The sequence below is a fragment of the Mirounga leonina genome, unplaced genomic scaffold (assembly GCF_011800145.1).
Source record: "Mirounga leonina isolate KUSES-001 unplaced genomic scaffold, KU_Mleo_1.0 Mir_151, whole genome shotgun sequence".
Taxonomy (NCBI): Eukaryota; Metazoa; Chordata; class Mammalia; order Carnivora; family Phocidae; genus Mirounga; species Mirounga leonina.
The window spans coordinates 60955128-60976184 of record NW_023270377.1 but is presented as its reverse complement, the minus strand read 5'-3'; the positions used below and the strand labels follow the sequence as shown (position 1 = coordinate 60976184).

General features: G+C 39.6%; 1 protein-coding gene across 8 annotated transcripts in view; it reads left to right on the top strand.

Annotated features, from left to right (window-relative positions):
- The first annotated feature begins 16817 nt into the window (after positions 1-16817).
- UBR3 (ubiquitin protein ligase E3 component n-recognin 3) overlaps positions 16818-21057 on the top strand; it is a 226711-nt gene continuing 222471 nt past the window's right edge. For 6 of the 8 annotated variants that reach the window (XM_035007803.1, XM_035007802.1, XM_035007801.1 and 3 more), the window contains exon 1: positions 16861-17408. In XM_035007803.1, the coding sequence (XP_034863694.1) occupies positions 16861-17408 (548 nt within the window). Of the gene's footprint in view, positions 17409-21057 lie in introns of all 8 variants that reach the window. The other 2 variants (XM_035007806.1, XM_035007798.1) reach the window with 1 other exon arrangement.

Sequence of the window (21057 nt, the reverse complement as noted above, 5' to 3'; positions counted from 1 at the left end):
TTGCAGAATAAAAGTTTTCAACTTTGATAAAGTTCAGTTTGTCAACTTTTCTCTTCATGGATCAATCTTCTGACATCAAGTCTAAGAACTCTTTGGCCCTAAAACTAAAAAAGATTTGCTCCTATGTTTTTTTGGTGAAAGTTTTATAGTTTTCCATTTAATTTTTAGTCTGTGAATCCATATCAAATTATTTGTTATATAAAATTTGAGGCAGGGGTGCCTGGGTGGCTCAGTCGGTTAGGCGACTGCCTTCGGCTCAGGTCATGATCCTGGAGTCCCGGGATCGAGTCCAGCATCGGGCTCCCTGCTCGGCAGGGAGTCTGCTTCTCCCTCTGAACCTCCCTCCTCTCATGCTCTCTCTCTATCTCATTCTCTCTCTCTCAAATAAATAAATAAAAATCTTTTAAAAAAAATTTGAGGTTTTGGTGGAGTGTTTTTTCTTCTCTATGAATGTCCAATTTACTATAGCACCATCCACTGAAAAGGCTACACTTTCTCCATTACTGCTTTTGCACCTTTGTTGAAAAGAACTTGAGTCTATTTGTGTGGGCCAATTTCTGGATTTTCTACTCTGTTCTATCAACCTGTACATCTAGACATCCTCCAGTACCACACAGTCTCAATTATTGAAGCTATAAAATAAATTGGGTATTTTGAGTCCTCCCACTTTATTTTTCTTTTTAAAAATTGTGCTGGGGTTGGGTTCCTGGGTGGCTCAGTCAGTTAAGCACTTAACTCTTGATCGCAGCTCAGGTCTTGATCTTAGGGTTGTGAGTTCAAGCCTAGAATTGTGGAGTCTACTTAAAAAGAAAAAAAAAAACTTGGGGTGCCTGGCTGGCTCGGTTGGTAGAACATGTGACTCTTGATCCCAAGGTCTTGAGTTCAAGTCCCGCGTTGGGCATAGGGAAAAAAAAAAGAAAATATCGTCTTAACTATCTAATTCTTTCTTTTAAAATTTTACATTGTTTTATTTTTTAATTTTTATTTATTTATTTTTAAAGATTTTTAAAATTTATTTATTTGACAGAGACACAGCGAGAGAGGGAACACAAGCAGGGGGAGTGGGAGAGGGACAAGCAGGCTTCCCGCCGAGCAGGCAGCCCAATGCGGGGCTGGATCCCAGGACCCCAGGATCATGACCTGAGCCGAAGGCAGACGCCTAATGACTGAGCCACTCAGGCGCCCCTTAACTATCTAATTCTTATGTTTCCAAATAGATTTTAGAGTAAACTTGTCAATATTACAGAAAATGTTGTTGGGATTTTGATAGGAATTGAGTGAAACCTATATATCAGTTTGTGAAGTATTAACATCTTTACTACATTGATTCTTCCAATCCAGGAATACAGTGTCTTTCCGTTTACTTAGATCTTCTTTGATTTCTTTCATCAGTATTCTGTAGTTTTCTGCATATAATTCCTGTACATATTTTGTTAGACTTACACTTAAGTATTTAATTTGTATTTTGAGCAAATGTAAGTGGTATTACATTTTAAATTTCAATTTCCAAATGTTTGTTGATAACATATAAAAATACACTATGTTTATCTTATATCCTGTAATCTTACTAAACTCACTTATTAGTTCCAGGAAGTTTTTGTTTGGTTTTGTTTTGGTAGATTCCTTGGAATTTTCTATGTAGAAAATCATGTCATCTGAAGCTAGGGGCACATATATTCCTTTCTCCTTTGTATGCCTTTTATTTCCTTCATTAGCCTACTGCACTGACTCGAACTTCCCATGCTATGTTGAATAGAGTGGTAAGAGTGGACATTTTTGCCTTGTTTTCTGTTTCAGGGAGAAAACTTTCATTCTTTCATTATATAGTGTTAGATGTAGTTGTTTTGTAAGTGTACCTCATCAAGTTGAGGGGTTCCCATCTATTCCTAGTTTTCTGAGAGTTTTGATAATGAATGGGTGTTGAATTATGTCAAATGCTTTTTCTATACCAATTGATACAATCATGTGATTTTTTTTTTCTTTAGCATTTTAATTTGGTGGATAACATTGATTGATTTTCAAATATTAAAACAGCCTCGTATTCCTGGAGTAAATCTTACCTTCAGGATGTATATATAATTCCTTTTATACAGTGTTGAATTCTATTTGCTAATACTTAATGAAAGGTATTTGCTCTATATTTATGAGGGATATTTATAAATTTCCTTTTTGTACTGCCTTTGTCTGGTTTTGGTATCAGAGTAATACTAGCTTTATAAAATGAATTGGAATATGGTCTCTTCTCTTCCATTTTCTGGAAGAGATTATATACAGTTGGTGTTAATTCTTTAATGTTTGGTAAAATTCTAGAGTGAAACCATCTAGACCTGGAAATTTTTGAGGGGGGAGTTTTTTAATTACAAGTTTAATATTATTAGTTACAGGGCTATTCAAATTAGTGGCTTCATATTGGGTGAGCTGTAGTAATTTCTGTTTTTTCAGAAAATGGTCCATTTCATCTAAATCATCAAATTTATGTGTATAGAATTGTTAGTAGTATCTCCTTATTATCCTTCAGGATATGTAATGGTATCCTCTGTTACATACCTTACTATTGTCAGAAGGGGGTGAAAGTGTGGCTCCCTATGTAGTCTCCACTGATAGCCGGGGGTTGGAGGAATGGGGGAGAGCCTTGGTACAACCTGGGGAAGGTAGAAGTCTAGGCTTCCTGGGTGCCTGAGTGGCTCAGCTGGTTAAGCATCTGCTTTTGGCTCAGGTCATGATCCCAGGGGCCTCACATGGGGCTCCCTGCTCGTTAAAGAGCCTGCTTCTCCCTCTCCCGCTCCCCCTGCTTGTGCACGTTTTCTCTCTCTCTCTTTCTCTCTGTCAAGTAAATAAATAAAATCTTAAGAAAAAAAAAAGAAGTCTAGGCTTCCCACTGGGCTTTTGCTAGTGTGGATGTGGGTGGGACCACGGTGTTTTTTGTGGTTTTTGACTGGAGTAGAGTGTTTATTGTCTAAAAGTTTCCTGTCTTGCTAAGTTACCCCTTTCCTGGTTCTTTGGCTAGAGAGAGCAGCTTTTGTTGGAGCTGCATTTATGAACTACTGGCTACTTTAGGTCTAAGTCTGGAATATATGAGACAAAAAGAAAACACGGGGAACTCGCCTGCTGTGTTCTTCCTTGGATCTTGAGGTCCCTAGCTGGTCTGTCTGCTTCTCTTCCCTTCTACCAGCGTCTCCTTATGTTATATCTATATTTTATGTAGATATATATTATATAGATAGATATTATCTATCTATCTATCAGGGATGAATAGGGAAAAGTATATTCTTTTTTTTTTTTTTAAGATTTTATTTATTTATTTGACAGAGAGAGACACAGCGAGAGAGGGAACACCAGCAGGGGGAGTGGGAGAGGGAGAAGCAGGCTTCCCACTGAGCAGGGAGCCCAACGTGGGGCTCTATCCCAGGACCCTGGGACCATGACCTGAGCCGAAGGCAGACGCTCAACGACTGAGCCACCCAGGTGCCTAAGTTAAGTGATTTTTTTAAAAAAGACTTTTTACTTATTTACTTGACAGAGAGAGAGGGGGGAGTGGCAGGCAGAGGGAGAGGGAGAAGCAGGCTGTCCGCCGAGCAGGGAGCCCGACTTTGGGGCTCAATCCCAGGACCCTGGGATCATGACCTGAGCTGAAGGCAGACACTTAATTGGCTAAGCCACCCAGCGCCCCTAAAGTTTAGTGATTTTTAAGTACATTTACAAGGTTGTATGGCCAACAGCACTATCCAATTTTAGAACATTTTCATCACTGCATAAAGAAACCTCAAACTTATTAATAGGTACTTCCCATTCCTCCTCTTCCCCTAGCACCTGACAACCACTAACCTGCTTTCTGTTTGTATGGATTTGCCTATTGCAAACATTTCCTATAAATGAAATCATGTGTCCTTTTGCATCTGGCTTCTTCATTTAGCATAATGTCTTCAAGTTTCACCCATGTGGTAACATATGTCAGAATTTTGTTCACTTTTATAGCTCCATGTTACTTTATTGTATTGATATACCACACTTTATCCATTCATCAGTTGATGGACGTTTAGGTTGTTTTGACTTGGGGCTATTATGAATAATGCTGCTTTAAATATTCTTGCAAGATTTTGTGTGAATACATCTTCAGTTATCTTGAGTTTATGTCTAGGAGTGGGATTGCTGGGTCATGTTGTAATACTATATTTAACTTTTTGAGGAACCACCAAACTTTTTCACAGCGGCCACACCATTTTATGTTCCCATAGACAATGTATGAGGGTTCCAATTTCTCCATATCTTTACAAACACTTGTTATTTTCCTTTTATGTTTTTCTTATGGCCATCCTAGTAGGTGTGAAGTGGTAATTCAGTGTGGTTTTGATTTGCATTTCCCTGTTGGCTGATGATGTTGAGCATCTTTTCATGTGCTTACTGGCCATTTCTATGTCTTTTTTGGAGAAATGGTAATCCAAATCCTTTGCCTACTTTTAAATTGTTTTTGTTGTTGAATTATAAGAGTTCTTTGTTTATTCTGGATATTAGATCCTTACTGGATATATGGTTTGAAAATATTTTCTCCCATTTTGTGGATTGTCTTTTTACTTTTTTGATAATGTCCCTTAACATGCAAAAATTTTTAATTTTGGTGATGTCCAAATCTGTTTTTTCTTTGGTTGCTTATACCTTAGGTGTTTGTCTAAGAACCTGTTGCCTGATTCAAGGTCACAAAAATTTATACCTATTTGTTCTTCTAAGAGTTGTATAGCTTGAGATTTTATACTTAGGTCTTTGATCTATCTTGAGTAAATGAACTCTGAAATCTCCATGATGGTAAGAACTTAAGAAGTAGAGGAAAGCTGGGGCACCATGGTGGCACAGTACATTAAGCATCTGACTCTTGATTCAGCTCAGGTCATGATCTCTGGGTTTTGAAATCAAGCCCTGCATCATGCTCCTCGTTCAGCAGGGAGTCTGCTTAGGGAGTCTGCTTGAGATTCTCTCCCTCTCCCCCCTCCCTCCTCCTCACCTGCATACACACACTCTCTGTTTAAAATAAATAAATCTTAAAAAAAAAAAAAAGTAGAGGAAAGCTGCTTTTCTTTTCTTTTCTTTTTTTTTTTTAAAGATTTTATTTATTTATCTGAGAGAGAATGGGAGACAGAAAGCATGAGAGGGGGAGGATCAGAGGGAGAAGCAGACTCCCCGCTGAGCAGGGAGCCCGATGCGGGACTCGATCCCGGGACTCCAGGATCATGACCTGAGCCGAAGGCAGTTGCTGAACCAACTGAGCCACCCAGGCGCCCGAAAGCTGCTTTTTGATTGTCAACTCTTTTTAAAATGTAGGGGCAAGTTTGATTTGTACAGGACATTGATAAAGAGGGCTAAAAAGTGATTTAAATGGATACCATAAGACTTTTAGCAAATACTTTCATCCCATCGCCAGGAGACCTCTGTGTAAACTTTAATTGATGGATTAGTAAAATATGCTGTTGGTTCTATGTAATACACACTGTTCTAACAGTAACTAGAAACTACATAAAATGTGAAATCTCTTCTAGTAGACAGTTAACAATTTGCAATAAATATTCGAAACATTTAGTAACAACCACTAGCATCTATTAGAGTGGCTAAAATAAAATAGGAAAAGGAAAAGAAATTCACAATACCAACTGCTGGAGAAAATGTGGAGCACCTGGCATACTCACACATTGCTTGTGAGAATGCAAAATGAGTCCGCCTTCTTGGAATGGTTTCACAGTTTCTTACACAGTTAAACATACACTTATCATATGATTCAGCAGTCTGACTTGTAGCTATTTGAAGACAAATGAAGATATATGTCCACATAAAAGCCTTGTATATAGATGTTTATAACAACTATATTCAAAATTGTCAAAAACCCTAAACATCCCAAATGTCCACTAACTGGTGAATGGATAAATTGTAGTACACACATACATACCATACAATACTACTCAGCAATTAAAAAACAACAACAACAACAAAAACTCCTGATCAATGCAACTGCATAGATAAGTATCAAAAGCATTATGCTAAGTAAAAGAAGCCAAACTAAAGAAAGCTACATATTGTATTTTATTTATATAACACTCTGAAAAACTATCAGACAGGAATACAAATTAGTGGATGCCAGGGACTGGGTTGGGGGTGGGATTGACATCTTTTTGGGATGATGGACTGTGTTGGTTATATGGCTATGCACTTTCCAAAATTCATAGAACATACCTAAAAAATTTTACTGTATGTAAATTACACTCTAATAAATGTGATTTTACAAAAAAAGTTTAGTAACAATATCAAATCAATCATTTATGCATAAATCTCACAGTTTTCAAAATTTTTTGTGTCAGGATAGTTTTCTTTAAAATTATTAAGGACCTCAAAAAGCTTTTGTTTATGTGGGTTATATCTACTGATATATTTATATACTGATATATTTATATTACTGGAAATTAACACAGAAATTTTAAAAAATTCATCCACTAACTTACTTACTTAAGACAATAATTATTCCATTGGATGCTAATATTAAGTAACATATTTTGTATGAGAAGTAATTATATTTTCCAAAACAAAGAACATTAGTGGGAAGAAAAGCATTGGTTTACATTTTTGTAAATCTCTTTAGTGTCTGACTTAATAGAAGACAATTGAATTCTCATATCTGTATTTGCATTCAGTTGGTTGTGATATGTTTTTTCTGGTTGAAATATCTGAAGAGAATCCAGCTTGACAGAGATATTTAGTAGAAGAAGCTAGGAGTATTTTCATTGCTTATTCAGATGATTGTGGATATTCTTCTTTTGTATGATGCCACAACTTGAAAGCAGTGATATCTTGAAGATTAGTTGTAAGGTGGAACCTTAAGCTATATCAATGAGCTTTTCATACTGTCGACCTACAGTTCAATTCTTTAGTCTGTGTTGGACTTTAAATAGATGTTTTACCTATACATGATTTTGTAACATGCATTAGTCATTTGGAAAATATTGGTTCACTGAATTATCCAAGTTTTCTGACATATTTTATTATACTATGTCAGAAATCACATTTATTAGTATCACCACTGATCTCCCCAGAAAAATCTTTAAGTAATGGAAAGACTATCATGGTGGCAGATATAAAGCTTTTTAAATATTAATTTTTGCTTGAAAAATTAAGTTTTTATTGGTTAAAAATAGTGGTTGGTGTTTTTTATGAAATGACAATCTTACTCCATTTATTAGAAAATGCTGTCAAATACCAAGTCTGAAAAACCATAGTTTGTCTGTCAATCAAACTTTGATGTAAAATAGTGTGATTAATATCCAGAATACATAAAGACCTCCTACAATATAATAAGAAAAAGACAAGGCAAAGAAGCAAAAAATGGACAAAGTATTTGAGTTGACATTTCTCCAAAGAAGATAATACGAATGGCCAATAAGCACATGAAAGGATGCGCAACATCATTAGTCCTTAAGGAAATAGAAAACAAAACTATAAACTTAACCCCATTAGGATGGCTATTATCAGTAAAATGGAAAATAACAAGGATGGCAAGGATATGAAGAAATTGGAACCCTGAGCATTGCTGGTGGGGATGTAAAAATGGTGCAGCTGCTGTGGAAAACAATTTGGTGGTTCCTCATAAAGTTAAACAGTGTTATCATATGATCTAGCAATCCCACCTTCCAGTTGTATACCCCCCAAAATTGAAAGTAGGAACTCAGATAATTACACACCAATGTTCATTTTAGCCAATAGCCAAAAGGCAGAAATAACCTAAGTGTGCATCAACAGATGAATGGATAAACAAAATGTGGTATACACATACAATGGAATACTATTCAGCCATAAGAAGTAATGAAATTTGGGGTGCCTGGGTGGCTCAGTTGACTGAGCATCCAACTCTTGATTTGGGCTCAGGTCATAATCTCAGGGTGGTGAGATTGAGCCCCTGGTTGGACTCCATGCTCAGCAGGGAGTCTGCTTGAGATTCTCTCTCTCCCTCTCCCTCTGCTCCTCCTCCTGCACTCTCTCTCTGTCTCTAAAATAAAATAAATCTTTTTTTAAATTTTTTTTAAAAATTTTTAAAAGATTTTATTTATTTATTTGAGACAGAGAGAATGAGAGAGAGAGAGCACATGAGAGGGGGGAGGGTCAGAGGGAGAAGCAGGCTCCCTGCCGAGCAGGGAGCCCGATGCGGGACTCGATCCAGGGACTCGATCCAGGGACTCCAGGATCATGACCTGAGCTGAAGGCAGTTGCTTAACCAACTGAGCCACCCAGGCGCCCCTAAAATAAAATAAATCTTAAAAAAAAAATAATGCAATTCAGGTACATGGCACAACATGGATAAATCTTGAAAACATTACGCTAAGTGAAAAAAGCCAGACAGAAAATAACAGGTATTACATGATTTTACTTATATGAAGTATTTAGAGTAAGCAAAGTCATAGAGACAGAAAGTGAAATAGAGGTACTGGGGTGAGGAGGAAGGAAAATTGCTTAATAGGTACAGAGTTTCTGTTTGGGATGATGAAAAAGTTCTGGAGATGGTGGTGATGGTTGTACAGCATTGTAAATGTACTTGCCACTGAATTGTGCACTTAAAATGGTTAAAATAGTGAATGTTACATTGTGCCACAATTTTTGCCACAGTTTTTTTTTTTTTTTTAAAGCTGTTCAGTTTATAACATTGCACGTGTGCTTTTTGCTGGCCACTACCCAGTTGTTTCGGTATGCAGTAAAAGTACCTCATATGTAATTACTAACTCCTTGAGACTTTTTAAGATGTGTCTTCATGCATCAAAATGTAATAACATTTTATATTTTTTTGCTACTTTATTCGGGGCGTTTTTTTTTTTTTAAGGGAAAGTGGCTTGTTTTTCTGCATTTAATATAGACAAATACAATGTCAGATAGATAATTTAGTGCCATTGCTTTGGTTCATACTAAGTTGTGAGCAGTTTTATCCTTCATTGCTTTTGCAACATCAGTGCAAATGTCAAGGTAGTTGTTCCAGGATAAATCATGAGATTCAAGAAAGTTATTCAATAGTCGTTTCAATATAAAATGTGTTCATTGCCAAGCATTCACATAAAAGATCATGTTTGATGATTATTTGGCACTGAATCTGGACAAATACAAGGAAAACAGCAAGTCCAGTCATGTTTGTAGATTTACTCTTTTTAAGCCAAAGAGTCATTCTTTTTTTTTTTTTTTAAAGATTTTATTTATTTATTTGACAGAGAGAGACACAGCAAGAGAGGGAACACAAGCAGAGGGAGTGGGAGAGGGAGAAGCAGGCCTCCCGCGGAGCAGGGAGCCGGATGCGGGACTCGATCCCAGGACCCTGGGATCATGACCTGAGCTGAAGGCAGACGCTTAACGACTGAGCCACCCAGGCACCCCCAAAGAGTCATTCTTAAATGTAAGAAACCTATAAATACATTTTCTTCTGTTTTAGAATAAAATAATATTAAATACTTAAAAAACAGTTTTAGGTAAAAAATTAAAATTTAGGAACACTTTCAAATTTTAAGAAATTATTGAAAAATGAGACAACAGTTAGTACCAACCTTTTATGGTTTTATAGTTGTGATGAAGAGTTCATGATTTCAAAACAACAATTTAGTCCATGATAATGAGGTTACAGAGACTATAGCAGATATAACCGAGCAGAGCCAGTAAGTATGGTAGAAGTACCGAGAACAAACTTGGTTAATTTCTGAAAATGCACATATTTAAACCCTAATCCTACTACCTCAGAAAATTCTAAAAAACACAAGAATACAAGGACGTATTTCATTAATTGTCAGAAAAATGGTGTCATCATATATCATGTAGCATCTGGAAAACTCCACTGAACGCCCCTAAAATAATAAGAGTAAAAAAAGCAAGTAATGTCTTAGTATTATTATGAAAATAATATTGCTTTTGTGGACATCCTGAAAGATTCTTGGGCTCCTCCCGTCTAAGTTTCTGCAGACATACTTTGAGAATTGACTAATGGATATTCAAATATTGAATGTTTGGAATTTATTATTTTTAATTTTATTTATTTGACAGAGAGAGACAGCGAGAGAGGGAACACAAGCAGGGGGAATGGGAGAGGGAGAAGCAGGCCTCCCACAGAGCAGGGAGCCCGATGCGGGGCTCAATCCCAGGACCCCGGGATCATGACCTGAGCCGAAGGCAGATGCCCAACCAACTGAGCCACCCAGGCGCCCCGAATGTTTGGAATTTATAAGAGACTGTGTTATGTACTGGAAAATAATTAAGACATGCTTCCTAGTTTTCAAGAAACTCAAGTTATATTATCAAATAATATTTGATGAATTGCTCAAGTCAGTGTGATTGATAAAGGCAGTGTGATTGAACAAGTCAGTGTGAATTGCCCAAGCACAGGGCATATGTGCAGGGAGGTCAGGGGGATTCCTTCAGGACTCTTGTAGTAGAACACCTACCTCCTAACCACTGCCCAAACATCCTTTTAAGAATTCTTACCCCTGGCCTTGTTCTACATATCTTATACCCTTTCTCTTTTTACACTAGTTCAGTAATTTGATATTCTTTCCTTTTCTTCTTTTTGGGGAACTCTACCTGTTTTCTGCAGCAGGCAAGAAATACGTGTTCTGAGTGTCTTTATGCTATGTCCTATAGGGATGCACTGGAGACAGGAACTCTTTTTGAATTCTCACTTGACTCTTGATCATATTGTGTTGTTGTCTTGAAATGAACTTTAGAGTTTCTCCTTCACATGTGTGAAAGAGTTTCAATGAAATTTAAGTGTAAACTATTCTAATATTTCTATTAGAAAGTATACTCTGGAAGCATATTCTAATATTTCTTTTTTTTTTTTTAAGATTTTATTTAGGGGCGCCTGGATGGCTCGGTCATTAAGCGTCTGCCTTCGGCTCAGGTCATGATCTCAGGGTCCTCGGATGGAGCCCCGCGTCGGGCTCCTGCTCTGAAGGAGGCCTGCTTCTCCCTCTCCCACTCCCCCTGCTGGTGTTCCCTCTCTTGCTGTGTCTCTCTCTCTCTCTCTCAAATAAATGAATAAAATCTTTTATTCATTTATTTGAGAGAGAGAGAGATGGAGAGACAGTGAGGGCTCCCCGCAGAGCAAGGAGTCCGATGCAGGGCTTGATCCCAGGACGCTGGGATCATGACCTGAGCTGAAGGCAGATGCTTAACGACTAAGCCACCCAGGTGTCCCTCTAATATTTCAGTTTAAATAAATTAATAATCACATTTAACCTTTAAATTTGGAAGATTTCTTTTTTTTTAAAGATTTTATTTATTTATTTGACAGAGAGAGACGAAACACAACAGGGGGAGTGGGAGAGGGAGAAGCAGGCTTCCCGCAGAGCAGGGAGCCGGATGTCGGGCTCGATCCCAGGACCCTGAGATCATGACCTGAGCCCAGGGCAGATGCTTAATGACTGAGCCACCCAGGTGCCCCTAAATTTGGAAGATTTCTTAGTGGTGAAGATTCATTTATTCATAAATTACTAATTATAAAATATATATCTTCCTCACTAATAGTACTAATTAAAAAACTTATTATTGATGTACAACATATATAAACAAATTATAGATGAACAGCTCACTGAACAAGTGAATACAATGAACAAATCTGTAGAAACACCATCCAGGTCAAGAGTAAATACCATCAGCACCCCAAAAGCATCCATCTCATGTTCCCTTCCAATCACTCCCCTGCCTTTCTAAAAGCAATCACTATCCTGATTTTAACACCAGAGATTAAATTTGCTGGTTTTTTTACTTTATATAAGTAATCATACTACGTCAAATTTCTTTCATTCAACATGACGTAAGATTCATCATGTTTGCTTGTTTTCATTGTTGTATAGTAGTCCATTATATGAATATACTATAATTTATTTATTCTAATGTTGATGGATATTTAGTTTGTTTCAGATTTTAAATGAGGATTTAGTTTACATAAAATGCACAAATCTTAACTGTACAGTTTGATGAAAATGAATAACATATATACTATATGAACACCACTTCAAGTAACTGATCCTAATGATTTCCACTATTCATCCTAATAATTTCCCTTCTGCTCCTTATGGGTCAATTGCTGCCATCCCACAGGCAACCACTATTCTAATTTTGATCATCATAGCTTAGTTTCGCCTATTTAAAAACTTCATATAAACAGAATCATGCATATGCAATTTTTTTGTGTTTGCCTTCTTTCACTTACCATAAAGATTTTCAGATTCATCTTTGATGTATCTTTTTATTGCTAAGTAGTGTTTTACTGTATGAATATACCATGATTTGTTTATTCATTTGTTTTTTTTAAAGATTTTATTTATTTATTTGACAGAGAGAGACACAGCGAGAGAGGGAACACAAGCAGGGGGAGCCGGGGAGGGAGAAGCAGGCTTCCCGCCGAGCAGGGAGTCTGATGTGGGGCTCGATCCCAGGACCCTGAGATCATGACCTGAGCTGAAGGCAGACGCTTAACGACTGAGCCACCCAGGCACCCTGTGGTAGGCATCTTGTATGTGTTTATTTCCAGCAGGTATCTCTTCCTCTTTCTTCTGGTAACAAGGGTGGCATTAGCCACCAGCTGGGTCAGTCAGAGTTCTTCCTCAGGGTGTAAGTGGATCTGGCAGAGAAGAGATCCGTTTTCTTTGTTGTGAAGCTGTGGAGATAAGGCCTACAGCTGGGGTTGGGGAGGCTCATGCACAGAAGCTGTTGGAGACAATGGAGTCCATCCTGAAAGTAAAGGTGAGGAGGCATACAGGTTGATCTCCCTCTTTCCTCCACTGTTTATATGATCTAATATTGTCCTCTTTTTGGCTTACGCTAGTCAATAACTTTCATCCAGAAAGTCCTGATAAATACAAAAGCAACTTTGGAGTATTTCCATTACTTTGTTAGTTCTCTGTTAAGGGTCTCTAATTTTGGAAGCAATTGTGTTATTTATCATTTATAGCTTTTTACCTTACCTGTGTGGTTTATTTTAATTTGAAAAGGCAATTTAGAAGTATCACAGGATTCGGGCACCTGGGTGGCTCAGATGGTTAAGCGTCTGCCTTCGGCTCAGGTCATGATCCCAGGGTCCTGGGATCGAGTCCCGCGTCGGGCTTCCCGCTCCTTGGGAGCCTGCTTCTCCCTCTGTTTCTCTCTGTCTCTCATGAATAAATAAAATAAAAATCTTTAAAAAAAAAAAAAAAGAAGTATCACAGGATTCTTCTTCATATTAATTAAGATGGAATACATAAAAATGCAGTTTTTTAGGTATTATTTTGTAGCTTTCTGTAACAGCAGTATGTTGCATTATTTATTCAATGTCCTCAGTAGAGTAACAGTAACATTTAATGAGGTATAGCATTTAAGGAGTACAGAGTTTTCAGCTGCATTTCAATCTGGCTTTCCCTCATGGAAATATGATCCTCATAGGAATTCCCCATGACACAGCACAGTGATTTGAGAGGTAATTTAGAAGAAGAGTTTTTACCTTACACTCACACACTGAAAGAGAAAAATGTCAGACTTCCTGAATCCAAATGATAGAAGCCCCAAACATTCTAGGAGAAGCAAAGATTTGAGAGCTTGTCATATTCATTTTAAAAGCTAAAGCAGTAAAATAGTTTGTACTCAGACAGAAACTTGATTTTTTTCATTCATCTCAAACAATAACTAATACTACTGATTACTATTATTATTTTAAACTGTTTTATTGAGGTATAGTTTCATACCATAAAATCCACCTGTTTTTAGAGTTGAATTCAGTGATTTTTAGCAAATTACATAGTTGTGCAACCATCATCCCAACCAACTTTAGAACGTTTCTATCATCCTAAAAAGATCGCTTATCCCCATTTGCAGTTACTTCCTGTTCTTTTTTTTTTTTTAAAGATTTTATTTATTTATTCATGAGAGACAGAGAGAGAGACAGAGGCAGAGGGAGAAGCAGGCTCCCCGCAGAGCAGGGAGCCTGATGCAGGACTCGATCCCAGGACCCTGGGATCATGACCTGAGCCGAAGGCAGACGCTTAACCGACTGAGCCACCCAGGCGTCCCCAGTTACTTCCTGTTCTTACCCCCAGCTCCAGACAACCATTTTCCGTCTCTACTTTCTGTCTCTAAAGATTTGTCTTTTCTGGACAGTTCATGTAAATGGAGTGATATAATATTCATCTTTTGATTCTGACTTCCTTCTTTGACAAAACATTTTTAGTTTATTCATGTTGTAGCACGTATCAATACTTCATTCCTTTTTATTGTTAAATAGTATACAATTTTATGAACATGCCACATTTTGTTTATCCATTTACAAATTCATAGACCTTTGGATCATTTACAGTTTTGGGGGACTATTATGAATAATACTGGTATGAATATTTACCTCTAAGTCTTTGTGTGGATATATGGTGTAGATTCTCTTGGGTAGATTCTTGGGAGTGGAACTGCAGAGCTCTATGATAAATTTATGTTTAATTTTTAATTTAATTTAATTTTGTTTTAAGTGGGCTCCAGGCTCCATGCCCAATGTGGGTCTTGAACTCAGGACCCTGAGATCAAGTTGTATGCTGTATCAACTGAGACAGCCAGGAACCCCTCATTTTTTTTTTTTTTTTTTAGTTTGACTATAGTTGATACACAATGTTACATTAGTTTCAGGTGTCCAACTTAGTGATTTGATTCAAGTTTAGTATTTAAATTTTGTTGTTTTTGTACAGCAAAAAAGAGGCACTGGTGGGATTTTGTGGACGTTTGCAGAAATTCCCCAACTGACTAGTGAACACACACTAGTTCTACCTTAGGCATTGACTAGTGAACACACACTAGTTCTACCTTAGTTTGAAATGTTCCTGGAATTTACTTGGTTTATAATTTGGTGATTCATAAAGAGAATTATTGAGCAACTTTTAAATTAATTATCACTACTTAATGATTATTATAAGATGCTTTATTAATGTAGAGGGTCAGGATATGTGAAATAATACGTTTTGTGTTCAATTCATTTATAACACAGGGTTATGGATTGGAAATACTCTTATTCTACTTCCTTGGATTATTTCTTCTACAGTTTTTTTTCATTCTTGGTTGTCCTCTACCTTGTGTTACTAAGTTATATTGTATAACAGAGCCAGCTGTCTGGAAGTAAGCTGTGGAAATTTTAATAAGCTGTAGATTTTTAGTTCTGAAAGGATCATTAATGATAATCTCCCTCAAGATTCAGATTTTGTTAGATAGGATAGTATAACTTCTGGAGATTTTGATTCCTTAGGTCTGAGATGGTTCCTGGGAATCTGTTTTTGTGAGTGGAGCTTCAGGTGATTCTTAGAGATCAGGCAGGTTTGGAAAATACTGGTGTGGTAGTTAAGAGCAGGGCTTTGGAATCAGATGGATCCGGGTTCTAGTCACATTTCACTTAATTGCCAGCTGTGTGTTTTGGGGCACATAAATCACCTCCTTAAGTTTTAGTTTCCTCTATTAACAGTACTTACTTCATAAAATTATTGAGAGGATTAAATGAAATAACATATATAAAGAGCAGGGCCCATAAAAAATATGCAACAAACATTATCTATATTAAGTATGTTCTATTTAACAATAATCAGACAAATATTTGAACATTTATGTCCAATGATGAAGAAGACTCATTCTTTGCCCTTAGGAAATTTACCAATTAGTAGTGAGGTGAAGATGAGATTTTACAGTAAAGGCAATAAGTTATATCATTAAGGGGTGCCTGGCTGGCTCAGTTGGTAGAGCATGCGACTCTTGATGTTGGGGTGCAGAGTTCGAGCCCATGTCTGGTGTAAAGTTTAAAACAAAGTTGTGTCATCAAGTAAGTTAAGAGCCATCCTTTTGAAGAAAAGAAATTACATAGATAGACTGTGCTAGATTAGGTTGTAGGGTTTGATGGAGTGGGATGGCGTAGTGTGGGAACTAGGAACAATAAAGACCCAGAGGCAGGAAATGATAAAGCCTCATAAAACAGTGAACAGTCCCATTGGTCTCTTTCATATGGCAAACTTGGAGTAGTGTCAGGAGATAAGGATAGAAAGATAGGTGGCTTTTGGGGGCACTTGGGTGGCTCAATCAGGTAAGTGTCTACATTTAGCTCAGGTCATGATCTCAGGGTCCTGGGACAGAGCCCTAGTCGGGATCCCTGCCCTGTGGGAGCCTGCTTCTCTCTCTCCCTCTCTCTCTGAAATAAATAAATAAAATCTTAAAAAAATGAAAAAAGATAGGTGGGTTTTTGAGAGAATATTTAAGGAGCTTTTTTTTTCCACTGAAGATTTTGAACAGGAGAATGATAGTAAGAATGTAGTGTACTTTAATCATCTACAAAATGTACTTTAGATTAACCTGATCATAATGTGAGGGTAAGAATTGATTTGGGGGAAAGTTAGGAGTTTGCTTCAATAGTAATAGTGATTCAATAGTAATTAAGGGTTAATAACAATGGGAATCTACATCTCAAAACGAAATGCAAATGCTTAAAATACCTCTGAAAGATGCTGTGTATAATTCCTATAGTCCAGGTAAATAAAGAAAAAAATGTCCATATTTAAAGATTTTTCATATGGTCCCTATAAAGTTGTCCATATATATATATATTTAAAGGCGGGTCCCTTGTCTCAGTAGCTCTCAGCTTTGAGAGCCAAGACGAGGGGGGAAGGAACAGAAGAGGACCCACGCGAGAGGGGCGGGGAGCAGCCCTGAAGCTCGAGGGGGCGTGTGCAGGGGCGGGGAAGCAGACGGAGGTGCGCGGCGGCTCCGGGGTATCGCGAGAGTTGGGCGGGCCGAGCAATCGCAGCAGTCAATTCCCCCACCCTCCCGGGAGGAGCCGCCGGCTCTGGGCTCTCCAAATTCTGAGCTCTCATCATGGCGGCGGCGGCGGCCGCGGCGGCCGTCGGGGGGCCGCAGCCGCCCCAACCCGAGCTGCCCGCGCCTGGGCTGGCCCTGGACAAGGCGGCCACCGCGGCGCACCTGAAGGCGGCCCTCAGCCGGCCGGACAACAGGGCAGGTGCTGAGGAGCTACAGGCGCTGCTGGAGCGGGTGCTGAGCGCCGAGCGGCCGCTGACCGCGGCTGCGGACGGCGAGGAGGCGGCGGTAGCCGGCGGCGGGGGCGGTCCGGGGGCGGCCGAGGAGGAGGCCCTGGAGTGGTGTAAGTGCCTTCTGGCGGGCGGCGGAGGCTACGACGAGTTCTGCGCGGCGGTGCGGGCCTACGACCCCGCGGCGCTCTGCGGCCTGGTCTGGACAGCCAACTTCGTGGCCTACCGCTGCCGGACGTGCGGCATCTCCCCCTGCATGTCGCTGTGCGCGGAGTGCTTCCACCAGGGCGACCACACCGGACACGACTTCAATATGTTCCGCAGCCAGGCTGGGGGTGCCTGTGACTGCGGGGACAGCAACGTGATGCGGGAGAGTGGGTGAGTGGAGCCCTCCTGCGGGGCGGGGGGCCCCGCGGGGGCCCAAGTCAGGTCTGGGGAGGCCTGGGGCGGGGGGAAGGCTGGGAGCCGACCCTGAGCTGTCAAGGGAAAGGAGTGGGGGAGGGTGCAGCCACATGGGGATGGAGGTGACTGAGCTGTCAGCGGTGGAAAGGGAATGGGGAAAGCGGAGAGCGTGTTTACCGAACGAGGCTGTGAATTTTCGGGGAAGCCAGGGCAAGTGAGTGGTAGCGGCAGGAGAGCCAGTGCGTGGGGTAGGAGGGGAAGGAGGAGGAAAGGATTACTTGGAGAATCTGGTGGCGAGTTGTCAGTTGTGTACTTATTGGGAAAAGCTTTAAAGCTGCCTGGTTCTTGGGAAGAAACTGATGATGTGGTTTGGATTGGCTGGGAGGGGGATGGTATTGGGGCGAATTGGGTCGCAGGCTGATAAGAGTCGGGGAGGTGGTCTTGCAGCTGCAGGGGAGGACAGGTTGGGTAGAAGGACTTCTGAACTGTCAGTGTGTCTGTCAGTATCGGGGAAGGAGCTCTAGGGCTTATGAGGATTGAGGGAGGAGGGAAGGGGAGGGGCCTGCATGAAAAGTGACTGTTGAGCTGTCAGTGGAGTGTTTGGTGTGCCAGAATGACATCTAGAATTGGGCTACTGAACAGTCGGTTATAGAACACCCTACATACCAGAAGAACAAACAAAACACTGAGCGAATTAGGAATCAAGTATTAGGTCTTCAGTTAAAAGGGCACTTTATTCGCTAATATGTGAACCTCTATCTAAAAGGAGACAGTCAACAAATGCTTCTTCTTTTCTTGATTTCTTTTTTTTTTTTTTTTTTTAAGATTTTACTTACTTATTTGACAGAGAGAGAGATAGCAAGAGCAAGAACACAAGCAGGGGGAATGGGAGAGGGAGAAGCAGGCTTCCCGCCGAACATGACCTGAGCCGAAGGCAGACGCTTAACGACTGAGCCACACAGGCGCCCAACAAATGCTTTTTCGATAGGAGCAGTGTACCAGGGTGTTGGGACTTAGGATAAAAGGCATTTCAGAGATTGCAGTGAGTTAAGGAGTTGGTACATGTAGTGTCTTGGCTTGGGACATGTTATCAATGTCTGGAGAAGTCCTGGGGGGGGGAGGGGACTTGGTGAAAGAGAGGACATTTTGGCTGGGCAGTAGTTGAAAGAATGTTAGCAAATCCAGTTATTCAAGTTCTGAAATTTTCCGGTCTTATAATTAATGATAGAGCATACTTCTTTTAGAAAGGGTCACTATTTTCTTCTTTGGAGTACTTGTAGGTTACTGTTACTACAGAATGTATCTACCAGGTGCAAGCAAGGATATTAAAAATGAACAAGACATTGACCAACCTCCTAAGCAGCTTACACTAGAGTAGAAAATGATAAATTCTTTAAATAGTGGGAGTTAGAGGAGGCTTCTGTGCAGAGGGAGTATGAAAAAGGCTTCAGAAAGGAGGTATTTTGAGCTTGTAACTACTATCACTACTACTACTAACAAAAACAACGGTAGTAGTAATTGCAGCCAATGTTTGAGAAGCAAAGTGTATTCCTTACACTTAAAAAATACTTTAAAAAATTAATATTTGAGTAGGTAAAATGTTCATGTAGCTAAAAAAGCGCAAGAGAAAAAATAAAAAGATGCACAGTTTGAAGTTTCCCTCCCATCCTGCCTTTTATCTGCCGAGTTCCTTCTCACCATTACTATTTTCTCTTAGTGCAAAAACAAACAAGGATGAATGTTTTTTGATTATTCAGTTTCTTTTCATGCAAAAGGTAACATAACATCTTGCATTTTTCACTTACCAAGCACTTACCAAGAGGTCTTTCCATGTCAGTAAATCAGTGTACTCACCCTACTCTAAGAAAAACCCAAAAAACACTGCTGTATAGTGTTCATGTCATGAATTTGCCACTCTTTTTTAATTTTTTTTGGTTTTGTTTTGGCTTTTTAAGAAAGAGTGCGCATGAGCCGGGGAAGGGGCAGACACAGAGAGAGAGAGAGAGAGCGAGCATGTTAAGCAGGCTCCATACCCAGCACAGAGCCCATTGTGGGGCTCTAGCTCATGACCCTGAGATCGTGACCTAAGCTGAAATCAAGAGTCAGACGTTTAACCGACTGAGCCACCCAGGTGCCCCGCCACTCTTTATTTATTGTCATTTTTGATATTTGACATTTGGGTTTCCAGTATGAAATAAAAAACCTTGTATACCTGTTTTTTTTTTTTTTTTTTAGATTTTATTTATTTATTTGAGAGAGGGTGAGCAAGAGAGAGCACGAGGAGGGGCAGGGACAGAGGGAGAGGGAGAAGCAGACTCCCTGCTGAGCAGGGATTCCCAACGTGGGGCTACATCCCAGGACCTGAGCTGAAGGCAGATGCTTAACAACTGAGCCACCCAGATGCCCCTATACCTGTCTTTTTACACCTGTGCAAAAATATCAGTGAGATAAATTCTCAACGGTGGGATTTACAAATTGCCCTTCATAAGGCTGAGTATTAAGCAAAGTATCAGACTTCTTGTGTTCCAACAGCCTCATTAAAAGAGTGTTATTAACACTTTGGATTTTTATCCAACTGTGTGGTAAACAGTAGTCAAATATTAACTGCTTTACATTAGGTAGCTCATTTAATCTTCAACAAACCTGAGATTGTTACTGTCATTATTCCCATGATACAGAAGAGGAAAGTGGGGCACAGTTTTAAAAAATTTGCTCAGGGTTATACAGGTAGTAAGCTACTGCCAGCCTGCTGGCTCCAGAGAGCGACAGCTCAACATTTCTCTCTACTGCCTCTACAAATAGCATTCCTATTGGCTACTTCTGTTCAATACTGTGTTTTTTTATGCTGTTCTTTTTTATTATTATTTTTTAAGATTTTTATTTATTTGTCAGAGAGAGAGAGAGAGCGCAAAGCAGGGGGAGTGGCAGGCAGAGGGAGAAGCAGACTCCCCACTGAGCAGGGAGCCCGATGCGGGTCTCAATCCCAGGACCCTGAGATCATGACCTGAGCTGAAGACAGATGCTTAATGACTGAGCCACCCAGGTGTCCCTAATATGCTGTTCTTATTTGGGCCTTTGTTTCTTTTTCTTTTTTTTAAAAAGATTTTATTTATTTATTTATTTGATAGAGAGAGACAGCGAGAGAGGGAACACAAGCAGGGGGAGTGGGAGAGGGAGAAGCAGGCTTCCCGCTGAGCAAGGAACCCAATGAGGAACTCGATCCCAGGACCCTGGGATCATGATGTAAGCTGAAGGCAGACACTTAACGACTGAGCCACCCAGGCACCCCTTTTCTTTTTCTTTTTAAAAACTTAAAAAAAAATTTTTTTAAAGAGGGGTTTAAAAATGGGAATTGAAACAATCCTTTATTGGTATTTAGACATTTTTACTTCTTAGATGAGGTTAGCATTTGGGACCCCTAAAGAAGGGGAAAGTAGGAAATAATATTAATTTTTTTTTTAAAGATTTATTTATTTATTTGAGAGAGAGAGAATGAGAGAGAGCGAGTACATGAGAGGGGGGAGGGTCAGAGGGAGAAGCAGGCTCCCCGCTGAGCAGGGAGCCCGATGCGGGACTTGATCCAGGGACTCCAGGATCATGACCTGAGCCGAAGGCAGTCGCTTAA